The sequence below is a fragment of the Mirounga angustirostris genome, unplaced genomic scaffold, assembly GCF_029215605.1.
Source record: "Mirounga angustirostris isolate CCGP_5_RB_7025 unplaced genomic scaffold, mMirAng1.0.hap1 SCAF_15, whole genome shotgun sequence".
NCBI lineage: Eukaryota > Metazoa > Chordata > Mammalia > Carnivora > Phocidae > Mirounga > Mirounga angustirostris.
The window spans coordinates 71,642,099-71,665,692 of NW_026991723.1; the positions used below are offsets into that span (position 1 = coordinate 71,642,099).

At 39.1% G+C, this 23,594-nt stretch overlaps 1 protein-coding gene across 6 annotated transcripts in view; it reads right to left on the bottom strand.

Annotated features, from left to right (window-relative positions):
• SVEP1 (sushi, von Willebrand factor type A, EGF and pentraxin domain containing 1) overlaps positions 1-23,594 on the bottom strand; it is a 192,873-nt gene that overhangs the window by 124,088 nt on the left and 45,191 nt on the right. For 5 of the 6 annotated variants that reach the window (XM_045882897.3, XM_045882896.3, XM_045882895.3 and 2 more), the window contains exons 4-5: positions 9,662-9,820; positions 8,676-8,855 (exon numbers count right to left, since the gene is read on the bottom strand). In XM_045882897.3, coding sequence (XP_045738853.2) covers positions 8,676-8,855; positions 9,662-9,820 — 339 coding nt within the window. Of the gene's footprint in view, positions 1-8,675; positions 8,856-9,661; positions 9,821-21,828; positions 21,945-23,594 lie in introns of all 6 variants that reach the window. The other variant, XM_045882898.3, reaches the window with a different exon arrangement.

Consider the following 23,594-nt stretch of genomic DNA (forward strand, 5'->3'; position numbering starts at 1 on the left):
GTTTCATCAGATGCTCTGCCCAAGCAAAATGACTGTGCTCGGTCACCTGCCCATAGGTGGGAAACTTAAGCTAATCTAAGGAGTCCAGTCCTAGATGGATGATGACACCTGTAGATTGGAGGTGGCTGACAATGGGAGGTCTCTGCAACCCTCAGCTGGGCCTTTGCTGTGATTTTCCAAGCTACGGTCCAACAAAAGGAAGGAATCTTTTCCAGGACAGGGATTCAGGTTCACAATTAACTCCATTCTCAGATCTCATGGGCCTATGGGCATATCCTGGGCCTTTTAATGGTCCCAGCCTCTGCAGTCTTAAATTTCAGTATCCAACTCTCTGACCATAACTCTGGTCCTGTTAGCTTTTTCACCCCTTTCTTCCAAGACACTTATTGCAAATCCTAGTTCATGATGCTAATCTTGCCTTATGCACTAAGATTGTTTTATTTGTGTGTTTTTGCTGCTGCTTTTAGACAAAGATGGCTAGTTGTCTACCCAGTAACATTCTTCCCAGTTTTATTCAGCATAGAATACACACAGCTAGAAGGTAACAACTGCCCACCTCCATCGCACCAATGACAGACAATGAGATGTGAGCTGAAGTTGTCTGGAAAAGCTTTTTAATGGAGACTCTTTCAATTGAGAGAGTGCTTTTTGCCTTTTCCTCCTCCTTCTTTGTCCTGAAATATGGACATGAGGGATAGTACCCCAGCATATTACAGTAAAAGTACAGGATACTCTTCTAGGATAACTATCATGCCCTAAGATGGTAGAGCAAAAAAATTAAAGAAGCCTGGGTCTCTAATGACAATGGAGCTATCACACCAGTTTAGGATTACCTGCTTCTCTTCTTCTTTTAGATGAGAGAAAAATAAACTCTTAATTGGTTTAGGACATTGTTACTTGGGTCTTTGATACCAGTAGCTGTACATAATTCTTAATTTCCTGTGCCCGGCATCCATTCGCTTTTCCTTTGCTAATTTCCTAGGGAAACATCGCTCCCCTCTATCAGCTCATGGGGTCTGTGTGTGCTCCAACCCTGTTCGGACGTAGAGCATGTGACCTAGGATCACATTTCCCTGGTCTGAGAAGTGAGCTGATACAATGGTGACATGATTCCTTTATCTATCAGCTTCACAACCACCCTGAGAGAGCAGCCAGGGGCTATTTACTAAACCCTTGATCCTGGAAATGCCCCTGTGCCTTGGTCAGCCTCAACCCCATCAGCAGAAGCACCCACCACGGGGTGTCCAGAGAAACATGCATTTTTCTAGTACTGCTGATTCTAACTCATTAGTCTCAGTACTACATCAGAGAGCCTCCAAGAGGGCACTCGGACTGCTCCTGCCTCTGCAGGTCCCCAAACAGCATCTGTGCTCTAAGCTCTCCTGGTGAGACCTTCCTTGCTGTCTAGCCCACCAAAATCCCGTAATGTGTCTTAAGGTCTATCTCAATTAATCTTATGACATTCTATATTCCTGTTTCTGACAATCTCTTAGGAAGCCCAAGGCTCCAAGGTTATCCCTCATCTACCAGGGTCATCCCCATGTAGTTCTACTCCAAATCTAATTCACAAACTCTTGCATCTGACCTCTGGAATACATGATCAGTCTTCAGTAAATCCTCTCCTATCCTAAACTTCACTTGTCAACTTTTCTTTCACTTTCTTATCCTAATCAAAACCTCATTGTCTCTTATAGCAAGGCCTGCGGGTGACAGAGTTGTCTTCTTTGCTCCTTGTGCCTTCCCAGATTTTTCTCTCTCCCTTCCTCTTTTCTTTCTAAAACCTTTCAGCTCCCAGTGTGATATTAAATATTCAACATCGTTTCTTTCCCAATTGTCTGCTGACCTCTGGGCTACTTATTCTTTGAAGATTTTATTCTTTCTGTCTCTCTGTCTCTCTCTGTCTCTCTGTGTCTCTGTCTGTCTCTCTCTCACACACACACACATCGGTGATTTCATATATTCTGTGTAGAAGATCATTCCAGTATCCAGGAGTCATATTTTTCACCTCTTCTTCTCCAATAACCATATCCTTCACCCTACCTCAGCCTCCCTTTCATTGCCTTATGTTCTAGACCTTGCTATCATCAACTTAAGCATCCCACTCTCTGAAAACAGCCTCCTATCTTCTTGGATCACTCCTTCAAGGGCTTCAATTCCATCAATTTCTATACCCTACTGGGATCTCCAATCCATTGTATGTTCTGTAGAGAAAATCATCTCTAAAGAGTTATTCTTTCTACACCTCTTTTCCTCCAGTTCTGGTTTAAACCCACTCTGTTCAGGATTTCCAATCAGGGGAAGGAGGGCAAGGATAAAGGAGAAAGGAAGTGGGAGAATAAGAGAAGAGAAGAAAAGAAAGAGAAGGTGAGGGGAAGGTAGGTAGAAGAGAAGAAGAATAGAGGAGGTGAGAAAAGAGAAAGGAGGAGTGGGAAGAACAATGCAGAGAAGGGAGGGGAAGCTGAAGAATAGGGAGGGGAAGGTAAAGTAGGAACAGGGGAAAGAGGAATAAAGAGCAGGCGGGGGAGGCTGCAGAGCCCCATGGAAATTTACCCTTTCAGTCAGATGGCATGTACATCCCTGTCATAAACAGAGATATGGAGAGGAAAAGAGAATGCATTCCTGCTGGATATGCCAAAGGATGGTCACCTATATTCATTTGCTCACAGGTATAATCCTACAAGCATAAGGCATAGCACACACACACACACACACACAAATAACCTCTGCAAAAGAACAAAGTTCTGTTATCAACAATAGCATTTCTGCAACACTAAAGGCCAGAAGACAACCTGGCAATCTCTAGATATTTTGAACAAAATAATTTGGGACTCAAGAATTTAGGGCGGACTCTGGGTAAGGTATATTTTTTTCTTCAAGATTTCTGTATTTGCCAATTTTTCATATCAAGCATATATTTATGATGAAAGCTTAACTTTATAATAAGAGGAAAGGAAGTTGGGGAAAAATATTCAGTGCATATTCTACTGAAGCCACTGTTTGGCAGGATCTATTGTGAAGGAACCCATTCAAATGATATTCAGCCAGCGGAGCATAAATATTGGGTGCAGTAAATATATATATTTAGGACTGATCACTCTTAGAGAGAAAATTCAAGAATCAAATTAAAGCATAAACCATAAGCTTTAGCCTTTCAATCCCTGGGATGACTTGGACCAAAGTCAACTACTGATGACAGATGAGCAGACATATTTTGCCTTCCACATCTTGATTTTTATTGAACGTGTCCATCGTGTAAGTAGAATCATTGTTGAGCGCATCAGGTTCACGGAAGTATTTTGCCTTCCACATTCTGACTCCTATTGAGTGTGTCTACCATATGTAGCACAATGCCAAGTGCCAGGTGGAATTAAAAGGTGAACAGATAAAATTCCTATGATCAAAATACACAGAATCTGGAAAACCATGTTAAACAACTACTTTTAGATTTAATAAACTGCTAAAATCACTCCAGCTTTCCAACTCAAGACGAAATGGATTTGCAACATCTCTCAAGAGTACTGATAGTAAATTAGAATTGGTGTTTCATACACATACAAATTATAATGCTTCTCAAATGTTGGTTTTAATAAACTTTCATTGCTCCTCTGGGAAACAAAGCATATGTAAGAATTCCTATTTAGTCCTTAAACATCTTATATTCCTTTTCAACCAAGAATGTTTTTAATAGAAACATGCCTATTTATTAGTTTTTATTTCAACAAGCTGAAAAATTCTGCAATAAATGTTTCTTGATGTACATCCATGTTAAAGCAATCCTTAAATATTGATTTGGTCTTTTTAGAAAACAGCAATTTATTCTTTCAAGAAGACAGTCTACTAAGAAGTAGACAATGTGAGAACTGCTCTGGTTCTCATTTTAAAGACTAATTAAATTTTTTTCCCCAGATAAACAGTTCCTTTCAATATCTAAATTGCGATAGCATCTATATTGAAAATAAAATAAACCTGATGTTAAATGTAGGATTCTCATTGTTGTTTGGACCATTTTATCAGAAAAAAATTCTATCACAAAATTTAATTTACTATGATGCTGTGGTTTAGTGAGTTATCATTAGGAAACCACAAAAAAATCCTTATGAGTTTAGAAATAAGTGTATAATTCAGATAAAAAATTTTAAGAAAGAGTATAAATGCTTTATGATGAATACAAAGGAGGAATAAGACTCAAGCCTTTTGAGTATTATTTAACACTATAAGACATTAACAGTGCAACATGAAAGTTGTAAGAGCCTTTATATTTTACACTGATCTTTGATTTCTGTCCCAATTTCATAAAGATTTTCAAGAAAAAGATAACATAACTAAAATGGTTCTGTTCCTACAATTAGATTTAAATTAGATCCTAAAATACTATTTTCTCTCTGTTTCCCACCCTGGGACAGAATTGAATCCCCAAGCAGCTGCCATATTTCATTGAATCCCAGATGCCCCAATCATGAGGCACACCATTATTTTATGTGCCACTAATAAAGAAACAATAATATCTATGAAAGGACTTAATGCAACTGATTTTAAGGTGCATCTTAGTTTTTAGGGATGTTAAAATGTGGGGGGAAAAGTGTTCTAGAATTAATGAAATATGGTATATATTTCAAAGAACAATATCTCAAGTAACTAAATTCACTAAAGATGAGCCAGAGGAAGGGATTAAGTATCTTCATTTGGGACAACTTTGTACGCTGGTAAGTTAGGCAGAGCTTTGGGGATGAAACTGAAGGGATCTCAGGAAGAGCCATGATCCTGTAGTATATCTCTGCTTTGATTAAAATTATTTTATTTATATTAGAATATCAACTGAAATTGCATAAATAAGAATGAGAATGCTTTTTAAAAATGCACATGCATAATGGGAAGTGACACAGGCAGATCACCGACATATCTATTTATCAGTGCATGTATCAATGTGTGTATTTGTCAAATTCAAGTTCTTGATCATTCACCAGTGGTATAATCAAGGATTGAGAGGAAAAGATACATTCTGTGCTCATAAAAAACTAACAGTCTAGCAGCGGTGATACACAAGTTGATTAATAAAAGTTAAGTGTGTTGGTTGTATTATAACATGTTGGTTAAGCTGGGAAATAGGCTGCCAGAATCCCCTTACTGTAAGCCACGTTAGGCTTGGTCAAAAGATGAACCTGCCCTGGATTTTAGAAAGCAGTAAGGGAAGCAGTGGTCACTGTAGCCAGACTCAGTGATGGGAAATGTAGACATGTCCCATGGGTTCCAGCTTGTCTTTGCTAGCCTCCATTCTGAGTCCCAACTGCTAACTGTATTGACCTAAGAAGGCCCCAAACTCACTCTCAGGTTCTTGGCTGTGGAGCCATGGGGTGTGGTTACACACAAGCAAAAAGCTTCTCTTAGACCTCCCAACACATTTGGCTTGAACTTACAGACTGAATTGGTAGTAACACCTCTGATGTTCCAACTTCTCTTCTAGATCTTCAGTTTGCCAGCTCTTCCAAAATTGTGCAAGGTCTGAATTCCTAAAATAAATCCCTGATCCAATGACACTCACGGTGACCATACTTCCCCCACTGACCCTGACACACAGAGCACAAAGGTTCTAATCAGGGGAGAACAGATTGGTGGACACACATACAGAAGTTAGAGGTCATCCCATTCAGGCTGAGAAGTTTGGTAACAGCAGAGGGTTTATATATAGGGACCAACAGCAAAGTCAGGCCTATCAGACACTCAAAGCTGTAGGAACAACTTGTCAAAGGATGGCTTCCTGAGAGGACACGGCCATTTCTTATGGCTTTAGTGCAGGATCCGAGGCTCAGGGTATGGACGGTGGAAGGTAAAGAGGCAGGGGTCAGACCTTATCCTAAAGGGGTTGTCTACTTGCTTCTCTCACTCTTCTTTGGAAGGCCAGTAAGTGGAAGGTTAAAATGCAATGCTTTCCACCCTCTGCCATTAAGTATTTGGAAGAAGAGGTAGAGATCTGACACAGAGCTTATAACTGTTGACTTTATAGGAATACATCTGAGAGGCTTTCTACAATTAACTTTTTCAGTAACGGCCTGTGGCTTTTTACCATTTGAGACTGCAGGACTGAAAATGTCTTTCCTTGGCCTTCCCACATAAACAGTAGCTTGTCTGAGTTTGGAAATCTAGGGTCTGATTCTTTTCTCTCAGAATCCTGGCAACATACTCTCATCTTCTCATATCTACAATGGCTAATAAGAGGCTCAAGTCTGATCCTCTTTCCTTTGTAGGTGGTGTTACTTATTTCGAACTGTGAAATGGGGACAATTTTCCATTTTTCCAGGGCATTCAGAAATTTCACTAAGATTATTTCCAGATATGGATCTGTTTTCAATCATTTTTTTCTAGCACTCATTAAGTGATGTTAAGTTGAATATCAAAGATGTTAGTTGTGGCGCCTGGGTGGCTCAGTTGGTTAAGCGACTGCCTTCGGCTCAGGTCATGATCCTGGAGTCCCTGGATCGAGTCCCGCATCGGGCTCCCTGCTCGGCGGGGAGCCTGCTTCTCCCTCTGACCCTCCCCCCTCTCATGTGCTCTCTGTCTCTCTCATTCTCTCTGTCTCGAATAAATAAATAAAATCATTAAAAAAGAAAAAGATGTTAGTTGTGTGTATTTTCAAGATTTCAGCTTGGGGATATATTCTCCCTCACTCCATTCTCTCTCTAGATTCCCAATATAAGAAGAGTCTATTTCCTGGGATGATTCCCATTCACTTTATTCTTTTGTATTTTTTATTCTTTGAAATTCTTCTCTACCTACAGAAGAGTTTCTTTTTTTTTTTTTTTTAGATTTTTTATTTATTTGAGAGAGAGAGAGATAGTGAGAAAGCACAAGTGGGGAGGAGAGGGAGAAGCAGGCTCCCCACAGAGCAGGGAGCCTGACGCGGGACTTGATCCCAGGACCCCAGGATCATGACCCGAGCTGAAGGCAGACGCCCAACCGACTGAGCCACCCAGGCACCCCCTACAGAAGAGTTTCTTGAGTTGGTTTTCTAATTTATTAATTTGTCTTTTCACTGTCTGGTCATTGTGTCTCCAACCTTCTTTTTTTTATCCTCAGAAATCCTTTTGTTTTCATATTTCTTCCATTTCTTGGCATCCTGGCCTTATTTAGCACTGTGATTGCCTCAGAATCTTAGTGAGTCCATTTGTTCCCCTTTTTTTTCAGGTCCCCCTTGTATAATTTTGCTGATTTCTTCTTTTCTTTGTAGATACAGAGAAGAGAATGGGTTGGGACCTGAGTTAGGCAGATTCATATTAATGGATGGGTTCAATACGGTAGCTGATAACTGCAGTGGTGGTCTCCTGGGGCTCACAAATGACCTCAGAGCCTGAGTGGGTCGCCTTCCCTTATGGGTGCAAAGAACCAAGAGAAAACTCTTTATAGTATTCCAGGGAACTATGTGATGGGGGGTCCTGGAGCAATCAAATCCCAAGGTGTACTGCCAAAGGATGCCTACGGGATGTGGTGGGGATGAGGTTGCCAGATTTTAGCAAAAACAAACAAATGAGGAGATCCAGGTAAATCTGAGTTTTAGAAAATCAACATCTCACTTTTAGTATAAGTCAGTCCCAAATCTTGTATGGGACTGACTTACACTAAAAACTGTTCTTTATCTAAAATTTGCATCTCACTGGGTGTCCTGGGTTTCATCTGGCAACTCTGGGTAGGGGGGAAATACTGTATTCAGAAGCTTGATGGGAAGGGAATCTCAAGTCCTTTGGCTTGTTCCCCTCTTTTCTTAGATAGCCCTCTCTTCCAACCCTACTTGTGAAACCTTGAGAAGTTGTCTAAGGGGAGCCTGGGTGGCTCAGTCAGTTGGGTGTCCAACTCTTGGTTTCGGCTCAGGTCATGATCTCAGAGTCATGAGATCAACCCTACGTCGGGCTCTGCGCTCAACAAGGAGTCTGCTTGAGATTCTTTTCCTCTGCCCCCAGCTCATGCACGCATGCTCTCTCAAATAAATAAATAAATCTTAAAAAAAAACTGGACTTATTTTTTTAAAAAAAGAAAACTTAGGAAGTTGTGTGTGCAATAGTTGTAAGAAGTAGGAAAGGAGATCTTGGAGATCAAGAGTGGAGGTAGACTAAGGTACCATTCTATTTGTTTTTTCTCTTTTTTCAATGTGGGAGCCTTATGTTCTATTCGAGGTACCATAAATCCCTGTTTCCATTGGCCTGATTAGGCTCTTTGGTATCTCACTTTAGCAAATTCCCACTTTCTATAGAACACTGTCTATTCTGAGCAATGGCTGGAGACATACAAGTCAGCTCACTGCTCCTGCTGCAGGACCCCGGTATGGTTCCCAGTCCTCAATGACATTAGTCATCAAAGCCCGCATTCCAAGCATTCCAAAACTCTACTTGGCACCCTGTCTTGGCTGCTTAAAATCTGAGGTTTGGGGTAACCTGTCCATTTCCTTCCCAGGAAGGCCCTTTCTTTGCTCTTTGCTAGTTCATAAAAGAAACATAAAGGGGATAGTTTATGATGATGTGGTCAATTGAACTTGGTAGTTCTGATTTCAGATGTCCTATAATCTTTTCTCTTTCTGTGGTCTGTGGTCTATGAAATTCCAAGAAACAAAGAACTTCACTGGTCCATTAAAGTTTAAATCAAGGAAATCAAGCAAGGCAATCAACAATGTGGACTGGCAGTTTGCATACCTCTGCAGGAGCTCTCTGAACCGGACCACAAACCATTGGGTAGACACAAGAGGATGCTGCTTCCCACGAGGTCAAATCCAGGGTGACATCGGACCCCACAGGCTGCATTGAAGTGGTTGTTACAAGTGTTCTGGATAAAGTAACCGTTTTCAGGAGGCCTCAAGGCAGGGCAGTGGACAACTAACATTTACAGAAAGAAAATAAAAAAGCAAAATTAGCCTTTGAAGCAGGCTCCTTTTCTTTGTCTGTTTAAGAGGACATTTTAGACACAGTTAAATCACCCACATCATTCCTGTTTATTGCATTTCAATTTCTAAGTGCATATTTGGAAGAAGAACCCTTACATCTCACTCCTATTAGGTATGTATTCACTTCCAATTAAATTTTTTAAAGACTATTTAGTCTTTTTAAGCTTTAAAAATGTTTTATTTTGATACCTATGTGGATGTGAGATTTTCTAGTTCTTGATCTTCATATGTCATTATTTATTCTCCTTCTTAATTAAGGTGGCGTGAAACAAAGAATAAGTCCAACACAGTACATCTGCTACAGATCCCACAGCTTCTTGCACATGTTACAGGCTAATTCAATAACTTTAACTTTTGATATGAATACTATCAAGATACTTTACTCATAAAAATAATTCTCTTTAAATGGATTTAAATATCACCAGAGCCCAAACCAGCTCATTTGTTGTTAGATTTGTGGCTTTCAGGTTCATAGGAGATCTTTTTCAAGTACTAAATCTTTCTGGTTTCATGGTTCTATCACTCCTGGGGTCTCAGACCACTTTCTCTGGAGCAAGATTATAGATGTGTGCAATGATAAGAAATGCTACTTAATGAAAACAGAGAACTTCTCCCAAATAAGATTAGAGGAAGAAATATTAAAGATCACTTAAAATGAATTGGATGGAAACATCAGCATCATTCCTCTCAAAGAGATCAGCTTTTATATTTCTTATTTGCCAGACGTGGGAGACTTACCTTCACAGGTCTGGCCAGATGCCCGATATCCCTCCTTGCAGACACAGTCTTCTGGGGACGTACTTCCAGGTGGAGAGGTGTGATTTTCATCAGGACACGGAAGGCAAGTGCCGATTCCTCCTGGAGAACCTTCTGGCTTGTACGTCCCAGATGGGCAAGCTGGGGAAATCCATTTTACATGAATTGATGATACATGAATTGATAGTTAACAGCATTTTTGAGACTAAGTAGGCAGAAAAAAATCCAAACAATATCTTTTCATAGAAATAATAATTATAATTCGAACAAGGACAGAAACGAAGATTCTTTTTGTAAGAATGATGTAGTTTTGGGGTTTTTTTCCTTCAAATTTTTATTTAAAATTCTAGTTAACATATAGTGCAATATTAGTTTCAGTGGTAGAATTTAGTGATTCATCACTTACATATAACACCCAGTGCTCATCACAACAAGTGTCTCCTTAATGCTCATCACCCATCCAGCCCATCCCCACCCACCTCCCTCCAGCACCCCTCAGTTTGTTCTCTATAGTTAAAAGTCTCTTATGGTTTGCTTCCCTCTCTCTTTTTTTTCCCTTCCCCTATGTTCATCTGTTTTGTTTCTTAAATTCCACATATGAATGAAATCATATGGTATTTGTCTTTCTCTGACTTATTTCACTTAGTGTAATACACTCTAGTTCCATCCACATTGGTGCAAATGGCAAGATATTCTTTTTGATAGCTGAGTAATATTCCACTGTGGGGTGTGTGTGTGTGTGTGTGTGTGTGTGTGTGTGTGTGTGTATGTGTATATATATATATATATATATATATATATATATATATATATATATATAATCACATTTTCTTTACCCATTCAAGGAGTGATGTAGCCTCCTAAGTCCCACAACTAGTTACAATTACAACATAACACAGCATGAGACATCTGGGCTTATTTGTGGGGGAAAAACCACAATACCAATGCATGTTAAGGGACTAAAGGAATCAGTGATACATGACACATAAAAAAAAATATTGTTGACTCCATATTCTCCTGCCCCAATCTGGGCAGTCCCCCTCCCCCACTGCATTCCCGCACCCTCTCCCAGCAGAGGGGAAGAACTACATATGCAAAGAGCACAGGGCCCATTGTTTCTGTTCAAAGCACTTGACTAAGGATAGGAGAAAGTGAAGAGTTTGAGCGTAATAATCCAACTGATGGGAAACAGGACCCTGGAAGAAAAAAGAAACACACACACAAAAAGATTAAGAGGAGGATCTAATTGACCTTGCTTCATACCCTCCATCTGCACTGACAATGTTGCTTTGAATCTATAACTTCCTCTCTGGAGTTATACATCTGTAAAATAACTCAAAATTGAGAATTCAATAATAAGGAAATTGGAGAATAGAGGGACTTGCAAGCTCAGCTAATTCGATGTAGCACTGTCAAGTATGCACCGGAGTATTTCAAAACAGTAGCAACCCAGTAATGTGTACTTACGTGATGATATTTTATATAAATTGTTTCATTTAGTCCACACAGTATTAGCAAGTAATATTAATGATGATTAATATTGTTATTAATAAATGCATTAGTTTCATTAGTATTATGTCCATTCTAAAGATGAGAAACTGAGGCATGGAGAGATTTGCAGACTTGACTGAAGTTACTCAGTAGGTAACAGAGCTAGAATTGTTTTTCAGTACTCAACATCGGTTTACTACATTTTTGAGACAAAAAATTCAAAATTACATTTACATTTTTTAATTAGCAAGTCAAATGTTTTTAAGGGGTAGCACACTCCTTTCCTCTCCCTGTTGTCAATTTGTTTAAGGCCTGTTTCTGGGAAGATAAGGTCTGGCTTATTTATTTATTTATTTTTTAAAGATTTCATTTATTTATTACAGAGAGAGAGAGAGAGAGAAAGCATGAGAGGGGGAGGGTCGGAGGGAGAAGCAGACTCCCCACTGAGCAGGGAACTGATGCGGGACTCGATCCCAGGACCCTGGGACCATGACCTGAGCCAAAGGTAGACGCTTAACTGACTGAGCCTCCCAGGTGCCCCGGCTTATTTATTTTTTATTTATGTTTATTTTTTTGGTCTGGTTTATTTTTTTTAAGAAATTTTTTAAGGCTTACAAAAAAATTGAGAGGAAGAGTAGAGCTAGAATTTTAAAGCAAATATTTATATGGCATTTACTATGTCCTAGGGACTATTCTACACAATTTATAAATATTATCTTTTTAATCTCCTTAAAAACCTATGAAGTAGCTAATATTATTAATCTCATTCTATAGAGGAGAAAACTAAGGCAGTAAGTAAGAGGTTAAATAACTTGCCAAAGTTACAATGAGTAACTGGAGAGCTGGACTTTGAATCTAGATAATTTGTATCCAGAGCCTAGGTTCTTTACCACCACATGTGCTGTGTCTCAAAAACCATCCAGGTCTCTTAGATGCTAAGATCCTTGTATTAACTACTATAATAGGCTAAAAACATAAAAGACAAGATTCATTATATAATGTAATTATTAGAAAAAAAATAACCATGCTTCTGAAATTCTTGATTATATTTAAAAACAGAAGGAAACATTCTCCCATGATATTTAATAGAAAATTCTGGAACTGGCTAGATCTGTGACAGTATTTAAGAATGAGCAAACCAGGGGCACCTGGGTGGCTCAGTCAGTTAAGAGTCTGCCTTCGGCTCAAGTCATGATCCCAGGGTCCTGGGATGGAGCCCCGCATCAGGCTCCCTGCTCAGCAGAGAGGCTGCTTCTCTCTCTCCCTCTGCTGTTTCCCCTGCTTGGGCTCTCTCACTCACACAAAGATACACTAAATATTTCAAAAAATTATATATTACTACCTTAAGGAGAAATAAAAATTAAATACATAAAGAGCTTTTTCCAATACATGAAAAAGAAATGAATACTCCAATAAAAAAAGTTGACAAAGAATAAGAACTAGTAATTTCCTACAGAAAAAATGAAAATAACCAATAATCACAAGATAAACAATTTAACCTCACTCATGATAAAGAAATGCAAAGTGATGGCTACTTTTTAATTGGGCAAAATTTTTAAAGGACGTTAATACTACCAATTGCCAATAAGCATGTGAGCAAAGAGGTTCTCTCCTCTGTAGGAAACCTGAAGGTAGACATCAAAAGCCTCAAAAGGAGCTTTCCTTTTGATAAAGCACTTCATTTCTAAGAATTTGTCCCAAGTAAAGGTAAGTGAATATGTATGTATAATTGTTCTTTATCATTACACTCTCAGCATTGGCTATACACAAACGTCAAGAGATACGGAGTTTGTTGGGGCGCCTGGGTGGCTCAGTTGGTTAAGCGACTGCCTTCGGCTCAGTTCATGATCCTGGAGTCCCGGGATCGAGTCCCGCATCGGGCTCCCTGCTCGGTGGGGAGTCTTCTTCTCCCTCTGACCCTCCTCCCTCTCCTGCTCTCTGTCTCTCATTCTCTCTCTCAAATAAATAAATAAAATCTTTAAAAAAAAAAAAAAAAAAGAGCGGGCGCCTGGGTGGCTCAGTTGGTTAAGCGACTGCCTTCGGCTCAGGTCGTGATCCTGGAGTCCCGGGATCGAGTCCCGCATCGGGCTCCCTGCTCGGCAGGGAGCCTGCTTCTCCCTCTGACCCTCCCCCGTCTCATGTGCTCTCTGTCTCTCTCATTCTCTCTGTCTCAAATAAATAAATAAAATCTTAAAAAAAAAAAAAGAGGGAGTTTGTTAAATTCTTATTACTCATCCATCCAGTGGAATATTAGCCATAAAAATAAAATTCTTGACACATAAAATCATCCAAATTATGTAGTTGAGTGTAATAAAGCATGTTTCAAACACCATATGTATTATATGATCCTTTTGGCTAAAAAATACATATGTAAGACTTCAAGGAAATGATCTTTAAGGTTATATATGCATGGTATATATTCATGGTAGAATTATGAGACTTTCAGGTTCATTTTTGTTGATCTACACTTTCTAGTTTTGCTATGCTGAATAGGTACTACTTGTGCAAAAACAATTAAAAGTAAATTAAAATTATATGTAAAAGAAAGTCATTGTCGCAGATGCTATATTTCATTTCACAGTTACTGGTTCTCTGACCTCGGAGATCACTTTGATTCCTCCTTCTCCCTCTATCTCCTCCAATATCCAAATGAAAACTGTGTTGTTTGGATTTTTCTCCTTAAAAATCCTCTGCATTTCCCCCCTCCCACCAGCAGCATTGCCCGGTCTTAGTTCTAGACTTACCATCTCTCACTCAGGTTTTTACAAAGCCCTTTACTGGTCCCTCAGCCTCCATCTCTACTCTTCATTCCACCATGAATGTTGCTGCCCGAACATCTTCCTAAAATATAAATCTGATCAAATAACTTTCTACTTAAAACTGCACCAACAGAATGAGGCCCCCTCTCTTCACTCTGACATATAAGGACATCTTTGATCTGTCTGCAACCTTCCTGTATGTTTGCTATAAGGGATCAGTGAATTCCATATCCTGCTTAGAACCTGCTTCAGAATCAAGTGCACTGCGCCTGCCCCATCTCAATTTACCGGACTTGGGAGTTTGAACAACTACTTCATTTCTCTGAGACTTGGTTTCTTTGTGTGTAATATTAGTAGTACCTCCCTTATAAATTTTGTTGTTCAGATTCACTGAAATAATGTGAGTAAAGCAACAATATCTGGCATAAATTTTAGAATAAGGTCCCCAGCTCTTAACTTTCTGGACAATAAAAGAGATAATTATACTTCCTTCCTAGATGTGTTGTGCCTGGTAGATGCTCTGGTGCTTGGTAAATATTACCTCTCTTTCTTATCTTCTAGTTAGCTTCTGCCTTTGCATATGCTTTCCTTTGTCTGAGTGAGCCTCCAGCATCCTTCAAGACTAACTCATTCTTCAAAGCTCCTCCAACTTTTTCAGATTTTGTTGGCTTCACTGCTGAGCCCCCAGAGTACATTACCCTTACCTCTGCTCTGGCACACATCACACTGTATGTAACACATGCACTTGCCTCTCTCTCTCAGTGGGCAAAATGCTCTTGTATGTTCAGAGAGTCTTCCAATGATCTGACCTAGTCATTAGCCATCCCACTTCCTGACCAACAGTCACTCAGTCAAAGAAGGGCAAGGGAAAACAAGCTTTGTTGGAAGGTGGAGGTGGGTTTAATGTGGAGGGAGGACTAACGTCAGAGAGAATAATAATTGGGTAAAGTGAAAGAACATTGGACTTGGGATCAAGACAACCGAGTTGCAACCTTGGCTCTTCTACTGACGAGCTACGCGGTCACTGGCAAGCGACTTTCTTTTCCTACAAAATACAGAAGTTACAACTAATGATGACTATGACCTTTTCAATGCTAACCTTTGATGTTTCTATAAATAGAATCATACTAGAAAGTGAGTTAAAGAAATCTTCCATATGAGCAGTCATATTCTGTTTACAGATTTTATAGTTTATTTTTAAAATAATATTACATAAAAACAAAGTCATCTTAACAATATTACCCCCCAAAATGGTTTGAGTAATCAAGAGTTGACAACACTGGATAACAGTGTTTGGATAAAAATATCCCAAAGTACATTTGGAAATGTATTGTGAAATTCATAATGATAATGGAAAACAGACTTGAGGAGAACTATTTAAAGGCATTGCACAATTCTAGTGGGAGAGGTGTAATCAACTTCTTTGATACCCAAGGGGGGAAATTCCTCATCTAAAACCAAGCAAAAGTTGAAATTGAAAAGAAGAAATAAAACTGTGGTTTGAGCAAGTTTCACAAGTGATGGTAAAGGGCTGGGGTATGTTCTTTTCCTTTAAATATTAAATGTTTCCTTCCTGGAAATGTCCCAAATACTATTTCTTAATTGCTCTCTTAGTTGTTGGTAAAATAAGCACTTTCTCTTTTCAGAAACATCTTGGTGGTTATCATCTACTATTACTGGAAATGTGATTCTTGAAGATTTCACGTTGTACTAATGTTAGATTTTTCTTCAGCTGATGGTGCAATTCTTTGGCTGAAATAAATTAAAATGTCAACCAGTTTGGAATTTGCAAAATACAAAGAAGCCTCCATTCTCTCTAATCCATCCTATCCACTAAATATTAATTTGTTAGATGACTATTTTAGTTAATATAAATAACATACACAGTAGCAAATACTTTATAAAATTCCTTCATATACATAATCTAAGACTGATTTTTAAAAATTTGGTAAGTATTAAGAGCCTCTGTCCTTGCACAATTCATCTTCAAGGGTTAATAAATTCCTTTGAAGACTGCATTGGTAAGGTAAGGTGGTAAGGTGGCTGCATCAGCTGCATTCAGACTGCGTACTACACAACTCCAAGGGTGCCCATTTGGGTAGATTACAATGCCATTCAAAAGTCATGCAACTCAAAAGCCCTAGTTTCTGCTCTATCTAGGAAGGGCACCAAGCAAGTGTCTGGGCCCTCAGAGAAAGGCTCTTTATTCTTACAACATCAGGCTCCTTCTCAACTTTATGGATTTGATCTGAATAAGGAATCTGTTCCTACAAATAGCTGTGCTAGGATTTTGAGCACAGGGATTCGTTGCCCTAGAAAAGAACCAGTTTTCCCCACACTGACCCAGTATTTTCACAATTATAAGACAAGCATGTAGGCATGCATACGAGGAAACTTGCTTTTATGAGACAGCCAAGATCCTTTCCATGTTCATTAATGAATTAGATAAGGAGGATTTTAACTGTCTTGGATACTGCACAACTGAATCTGTGGTAAATGAATTAGCATCCTGTCAATCTTCCCACGATTGGTTAGCTTATTTGGCTGAAGTACAGCATATCTGGACAAAATTGTGAATTTGAGCAACTGTGTGGTGCCAAAGCAACAAATGGGCCACCGGCTGCAGGAGGCCACATTGCAAAGAGAAGCATCTGCTCAGACTGGAAAGGAGATTACTGATGGATCAGGACACGTCTATCAAAAAACAAAAAATAAAACCCTCAAAAGACCATGTCTTAAAGAGGATGCATCAGCAAGGTAATTATTATATTGCTAAAAATTAATATATGTCACAGAGAGAGAGAGAGAGAGAGAGAAATACAACCTGGCTAAGTACAAAATACTTAGGCAAAGCCTTTTTTGTTGAAATCTCCGCGTTCTTAATTGTCTTAAGGTGTTTATTGTCTGGACGAGAAATGTGAGATCATCCTAAGTTTTACAACAAAAATTTTGTGGGCAAGCACTTTAAGGAGAGGCCACTGGAGATTTTAACATTATCTTTAACCTTGTTTATTCTTTCTCAAATAACCAATAACTCAGAATCATATAAAGAAGAAAATAAAATTTACCGTAAGCTAAACCATATTGGTTAAGTTGAATCCAATTTTTTATAATTATGAACAATTATAAACAAATTTTTCATCCGTTGAAAATTTTTTTCTTAAGCAAAATAATATTAACTTTTCAAACTCATTAGCCTATTGCCAAATTACTTGATATTTCCATTATTTGGACTAAAAGTATATATCTTATTGTACTCTCATTAGCACTGGGTATTAACAGTTTTTAAAATTACCAATTAGGGCACCTGGGTGGCTCAGTTGGTTAAGCGACTGCCTTCGGCTCAGGTCATGATCCTGGAGTCCCGGGATCGAGTCCCGCATCGGGCTCCCTGCGCGGCAGGGAGTCTGTTTCTCCCTCTGACCCTCCCCCCTCTCATGTGCTCGCTCTCTCTCATTCTCTCTCTCAAATAAAAAAAAAATAAAAAAATAAAAAAAAATTACCAATTAATCAGGCCATTTTGGAGCCTGCAGAGGCATGGTGGGAGCAGGACTCCTAAAATGACAAAAATGTCTGGAAGGTTATGGTCCAAGGCCATTTTTACTGGTTTCTGGAACCAGAGGGAGCACACAGCCCTCCTTAAAATTGAAGGTGTTTATGCTTGAGATGAACCTGAATTCTATCTAGGCAAGAGATGCGCTTCTGTGTATAAAACAAAGAACACCATAGTGACTCCTGATGGAAAACCAAAACCAAAACCAAACCAAACCAACCAAACAAACAACAACAACAACAAAAAACCAGAGTAACCTGGGGAAAAGTAACTCATACTCATGGAGACAGTGGTATGGTCCATGCCAAATTCCAAAGCAACCTTCCGCTAAGGCCAGTGGCCACAGAAGCCACGTGATGCTGTATTCCTCAAGGATTTAAACTTACTGAAGTAAAGATGTAGAAGTGTTCTCTTGTAAATAATAAAATAAAATAACCACTTAATCAATTATTTAAATGTGAAATCCTATGCATTTCAGTGCAATAGGGTTTCAACTTCAACCTAGGGTGGATTTATCCCTGAGATTCAGACATGTATAGGTCTATTGCTTGAAGAACTTGAGAACCTTCTGGGAGAAAACTTCATGCATGATAAGGGTACTGTTCAAAATATTACAACTCAGAATGACATGATCATTGATCAATGACAATAGGTATCAGCTATAGCATCAAGCAGAATTCTACAGGCCCACTCATCTGCCAGATATTACCTCTACGGGACAGGCACCAGTGAGCCTGGAAAAGGGGTCAGATCAGTAAAGGAACATTCAAGAGACTTAGGGAAGTAGCTATTCACCAACCAGTACATAAGTATTCCAATATCCTAACCACATTTACAACTGTACTAATGCATAATTGCTGAATATTAGCCTGACCTAAGGAAAGAGAGAAATCACATATTTTGGATGTAAGAACAACCTTGGCAGTCATCAAAAGGAATGAGATCTTGCCATTTGCAACGACGTGGATGGAACTGGAGGGTATTATGTTGAGCGAAATAAGTCAAACAGAGAAAGACATATATCATATGATCTCACTGATATGAGGAATTCTTAATCACAGGAAACAAACTGAGGGTTGCTGGAGTGGGGGGTGGGGTGGGAGGGATGGGGTGACTGGGTGATAGACACTGGGGAGGGTATGTGCTCTGGTAAGCGCTGTGAATTGTGCAAGACTGTTGAATCTCAGATCTGTACCTCTGAAACAAATAATGCAATATATGTTAAGAAAAAAAAAAAGAAGAAGGTAGCAGGAGGGGAAGAATGAAGGGGGGGAAATCGGAGGGGTAGACGAACCATGAGAGACGATGGACTCTGAAAAACAAACTGAGGGTTCTAGAGGGGAGGCGGGTGGGAGGATGGGTTAGCCTGGTGGTGGGTATTGAGGTGGACACATTCTGCATGGAGCACTGGGTGTTATGCACAAACAATGAATCATGGAACACTACATCTAAAACTAATGATGTAATGTATGGGGATTAACATAAGAATAAAAAAAAAAAACCAACCTTGGCAGTAAGAAAGGCAGAAAAATTCTGAGAATGGTTTGGTGTTTGTTGTCAAATTCATTTCCCTGTGGTCTTACAAGGAGTGGTAAATTACGAGTCACGTCTTAGGCCATACTTGCCTTCGATATTCTCCCTCCCTCATCGTCTCTACCTCACTTTAATAAGACTTTAAGATCTTTGGGAGTTTGGAAATGTGGATATCTGTTGTTTTCCATGCCTACGGTTTCTACGCTAATTTAGGACCTTATTATTTTATGATGCTGTAACCTCCATACATATAACTCCTCTTTTAGGTTACTCCACATTCAATGATTTCTGTCCACAGATGCCAAATTCCTGTAACACAGCTTCAATCATGCCACTTTCCTGCTCAGAAATCTCCAATGGCTTGCAGTTGCCAATTAACCAAAGGCCATCTCTGCAGCCTGGAATTCAAGTCCTAGTACAATCTAGTTCCTACTCCCTAACTTTCTTGCCCAGAACCCCACTATGTTCATAGATTTAGTCCACTCACACATCCATACAAGCTACTGCTAATATCCACCACCGGTCTGTACATTCTGTTCTCCACAGTGGTATCTCCTATTTCTAACTGTCCAAATCCTATCATTCAAACCCAGTGCAAATCCCATCACCTCCATAACTAAAAGTAAACATTTTTAGAACAGCTACAGCATTTTGTGTATCATATATGCCAGATCATTTTAATTTTCATTTAAACTCAGTTGCTTAGAACTGGATTTACCATAATGCTTTGTTCATGACACATATTGTGACTTCTGTATAGTTATTACATAGCTCCATTTCATAATAAGCTACTTTAAGGCAAGTACTGGGCAACATTCATATCACCCAAAATACCTAAAAGATACTGGATAGTTAAAGGAGTCAATGGATAGATTTAAATGATTTCCTTCTGTAGTTTCCATAAACCCCAATTTAGAATGATCTCTTCCACCCGGCATTCATTCTGATATCTGGGTGGTCTAGTCTACTGCACCTTGAAGTAGTCCACTCATCTAGCAATTTTTGTCCTTCCATCTTCCCATATTAAAATATTTGGGTTGTTTTCTGAATAATCCGTGTGTAAATAAAATTGCAAGTATTTCACTTTGGCAATTGCAATGCCTTCAACACATTAAATTTCACCATGTCACCACCTTTCTCCCAGTTCATCCATTAAAGTAGGGTGTGGTGCAAAGGATCAAGTGAGAATCCCTGGAAGAGAATTCTGGTAATTATTACTGGCTCTGACGCTGTCTGCCCTTCTCTACGTTATATAACCAATTAAAGAACTGGTTTTTCCATTATGATACCATGCGTGATCATGTTTGTAACCAAGTAGTTGTAACACTAAAATTTCATGACCCTCTGTAGGGATGAGAAGGATATGACAGGTAACGGGATACTGGGGATAAAGAATAAGACGGAACTCTATCTGTACCCTTACAGACATTGTAGTCTTACAGGGACGATTAAAAGAGGCAAAGTACCATGTTATGTGACCATGCATAAGAGAGACATTACCTAGACTTGAAGCAGGGGTGGGTGGTCAGCTTTGTTGGTCAAAGTGATTTCAGAGTGAGACCAGAACCATGCATAGACATGAGAAGTGTAGGCGCAGGGGGATGGCATTCAAAACAGAGGCATCAACACGTGCAGTCCCAGAGGCAAGAGAGAGCATGCTTGAAAAAACAAGCATTCACGCTGGCTGGAGTACAGAGGGGTGAGGCTAGAAAAGTAAGTGGGTGCCAAAACCATGAAGACTGGATAGGCCACATTCAAAAGCTAAGAGTTTATCCTTAAAAAAGTGAGAACAATAACAATGTTCAAGTTAAGGTATGTGATAAGATCACTCTGGGTGACTTCTGGAGAATTATTTTGAAGGACAATAACATTTCATTCTCAAATACATGGTATGATTCAGTCACTCCCATTTTCCCCTCTACATAAGGATCATTTCAGAACCTTGAACTATGATGAATGCTTTTTTTTTCTTAATTGTAAAAAAAAAAAATCAAGATTTTTCTCTATAACTTTTTCTAAAATTGTTATCCTTTATTTATTGATCATTAGTTATTCTTCTTCCATTTTACTTTTGGTTTCAATAGAAATAAGTCATCATTGGGCATAAGATGTGGGAAAAACAGACATCACTGTTTCCACAAAAGGTGTGCCTAGTTAACACATAAAAAGCAATACCACTGTTGAATTGATACAACCAACATGGAAAAATGTGTCACCAGAGAATATATGATGCACGCAAAAAGTAGAAGAATCTGTTTCTGAGAAGATGGAGATGTACTTTTTCTTAGTCTTCCTAGTAAGTACAACTAAAAACTCTGAATGTTACATATAAAATAAACGTAAAATGACACTAATAAAAAGGCAGACCAGCTAGGGACCTTGAGAACCAAAGCCCAACATGGTAGTGAGTTCCTTGGGCTTCCTTTTTCCTCACACATCCCAGACTTAGGGCTAGAGAAGCTGGCCATCCAAAACACCAATGGGAATGGATAAAAAAAACCCTCCAAAACAACAAAATACTGCTCTCTCCAGCCAAAGGATGAAGAAATGGCAGTTAGGACACTTTTAGACAAGAACCAGTCAACTCCTCTACTCCAGCCAAACACCACAGAAAAACTGTGGCCCAATGCAGCCATACCACGCAGAGACCAAGAGGGAAGTCTAGATTCCTACTCTTGCAAAGCTCTAGCAACCACCACCCTCACCCCAACACCTCTGGCAGAGTGGTATCAGAGATGACCCAGTAGAGAGATGGCTCTTTCACACCAATGGAGATGACAGGGGTGAGGGTTGTGTCTCACTTCCACACTCACCTGGAAGTAGCAAGGGGTCTTTCCTCACCCCCTCTGGAATGGTGTCAGAGTTGGCCCATGGAGAGTCAGAACTTTCATCACCACCACGCAGCAAAGAGGTCCCCTCTTTGTAGTGTCTGGGGAGGTCATGTGGGGAACAATGAGGAGGCCTTCCTAGAGCCAGAAATTCCATCCACATCCAGCAGTAATGAGGACTCATACACATGTACAGTGTCAGTAGGGGCAAAATGAGGAACATAGATATCTGTGTTCACTTGGCAGGAATAAGGCAATGCTCCTCATCCCTCTTTCTCCGCTGAGGGAATGATTATATAACATTCTTGAGATGACAAAATTATAGAAATGGAGAACGGATTAGCATTTGCAAGAGGTCAAAGTGAGGGCAACTAGGACCAGAAGGGAAGTGTTTGGGGCTCTAAAAGAGCACATTATAAATCCTTGTGGTGGGTGGGACTATTCTGTATCTTGACTGCATCCATGTCAATATCCACAGTGTGATATTACATTACAATTTTACAAGATGTCACCATTGGGAGAAACTAGGAAAATGATATAGGGGATCGTTCTGTATTATTTCTTAAAACTGCATGTGACACTACAATTACCTCAAAAGAAAAAAATGTGATAAAAATTCAAAAGCAAAAGGCAAAGAAGCAAAATTTCAAGGTACATCCAAAAATATCCAAGATTGAGAAACCGGATTTTGGAGTCTGGGGTACCAGGTCACTACACAGGTGTGGTTGGTCAGCGGTCAGGGATATTTCTTCATGCCTAACTACTGTTTTACAGATACCTTGAACCATGGAACATTATATGATGAAGAGTGTACGTGAGTATTAGAATGATTGGAAATTAGTATTCCTCCTGCATAAATTGACCTTATTCATATATCAGTGTCAATAAAATTTTATAGTTCCTCATGAGGGTCACACAATTCTCTTTCAAATTATTCTTAGGAAATATATATTTTTTTCTTATTGTGAATGGGATGTCATAAGATTTTTTAAACTTAATGTTTCTGCATAAAAATTTATTGATTTTGAAGTATTTATTTGCTACCTTATAAATCTATTAATTCTAGTGATTTCCAATTTATTTCTTTGTATTTTCTAGGTTAAGAATAATACTGTATACCACAGTAAAACAACTCTTTTTTGTTTAAAATATTAAATATTGATGGTGAAACAGTAAACTTGTTTTATTAATGTTTATGGCTGTATTTGCAGTATTTCACATATAAAGTGCATTTGATTAATTTTTTCTTATCACTTGTTTCATGGTCCATGACATATTTTCATACACCTGCTTCCATATTTTGACAAAATTTCTAAATCTCAAGTTTTAAGGGAAATTTCTCCAACTACTAACATTATGCTCCATACAGTAATAGTGATTTGCTTTATGTATTTGTTCAATGGTAAAAATCCACAACATTCTGGAATGCTATCTTGCACTGTTATATGAATTAAAATACTTCTCCAAACCATCAGTACATGCAAATAGCTTTACACACACACACACACACACATACACACACGTGCGCCTGTGACACAGTTTTAGTACATTTGGAAAATAATGTCAATAACTAGATAACATAAAAGAGATAAAATGTGTTATTAGCCACTTCCGATGTTGAACTCAGCCTTCCAGATGGCTTGCTTTGATTCTAAGCCAGTGCTTCTCAGGGTCAGTAGACTTGTTCACCTTCACTTCTCCAAAAAAGGAATGGAAAATTCCCAGGAAGTTGGGAACCAAGCAGAGTTTCC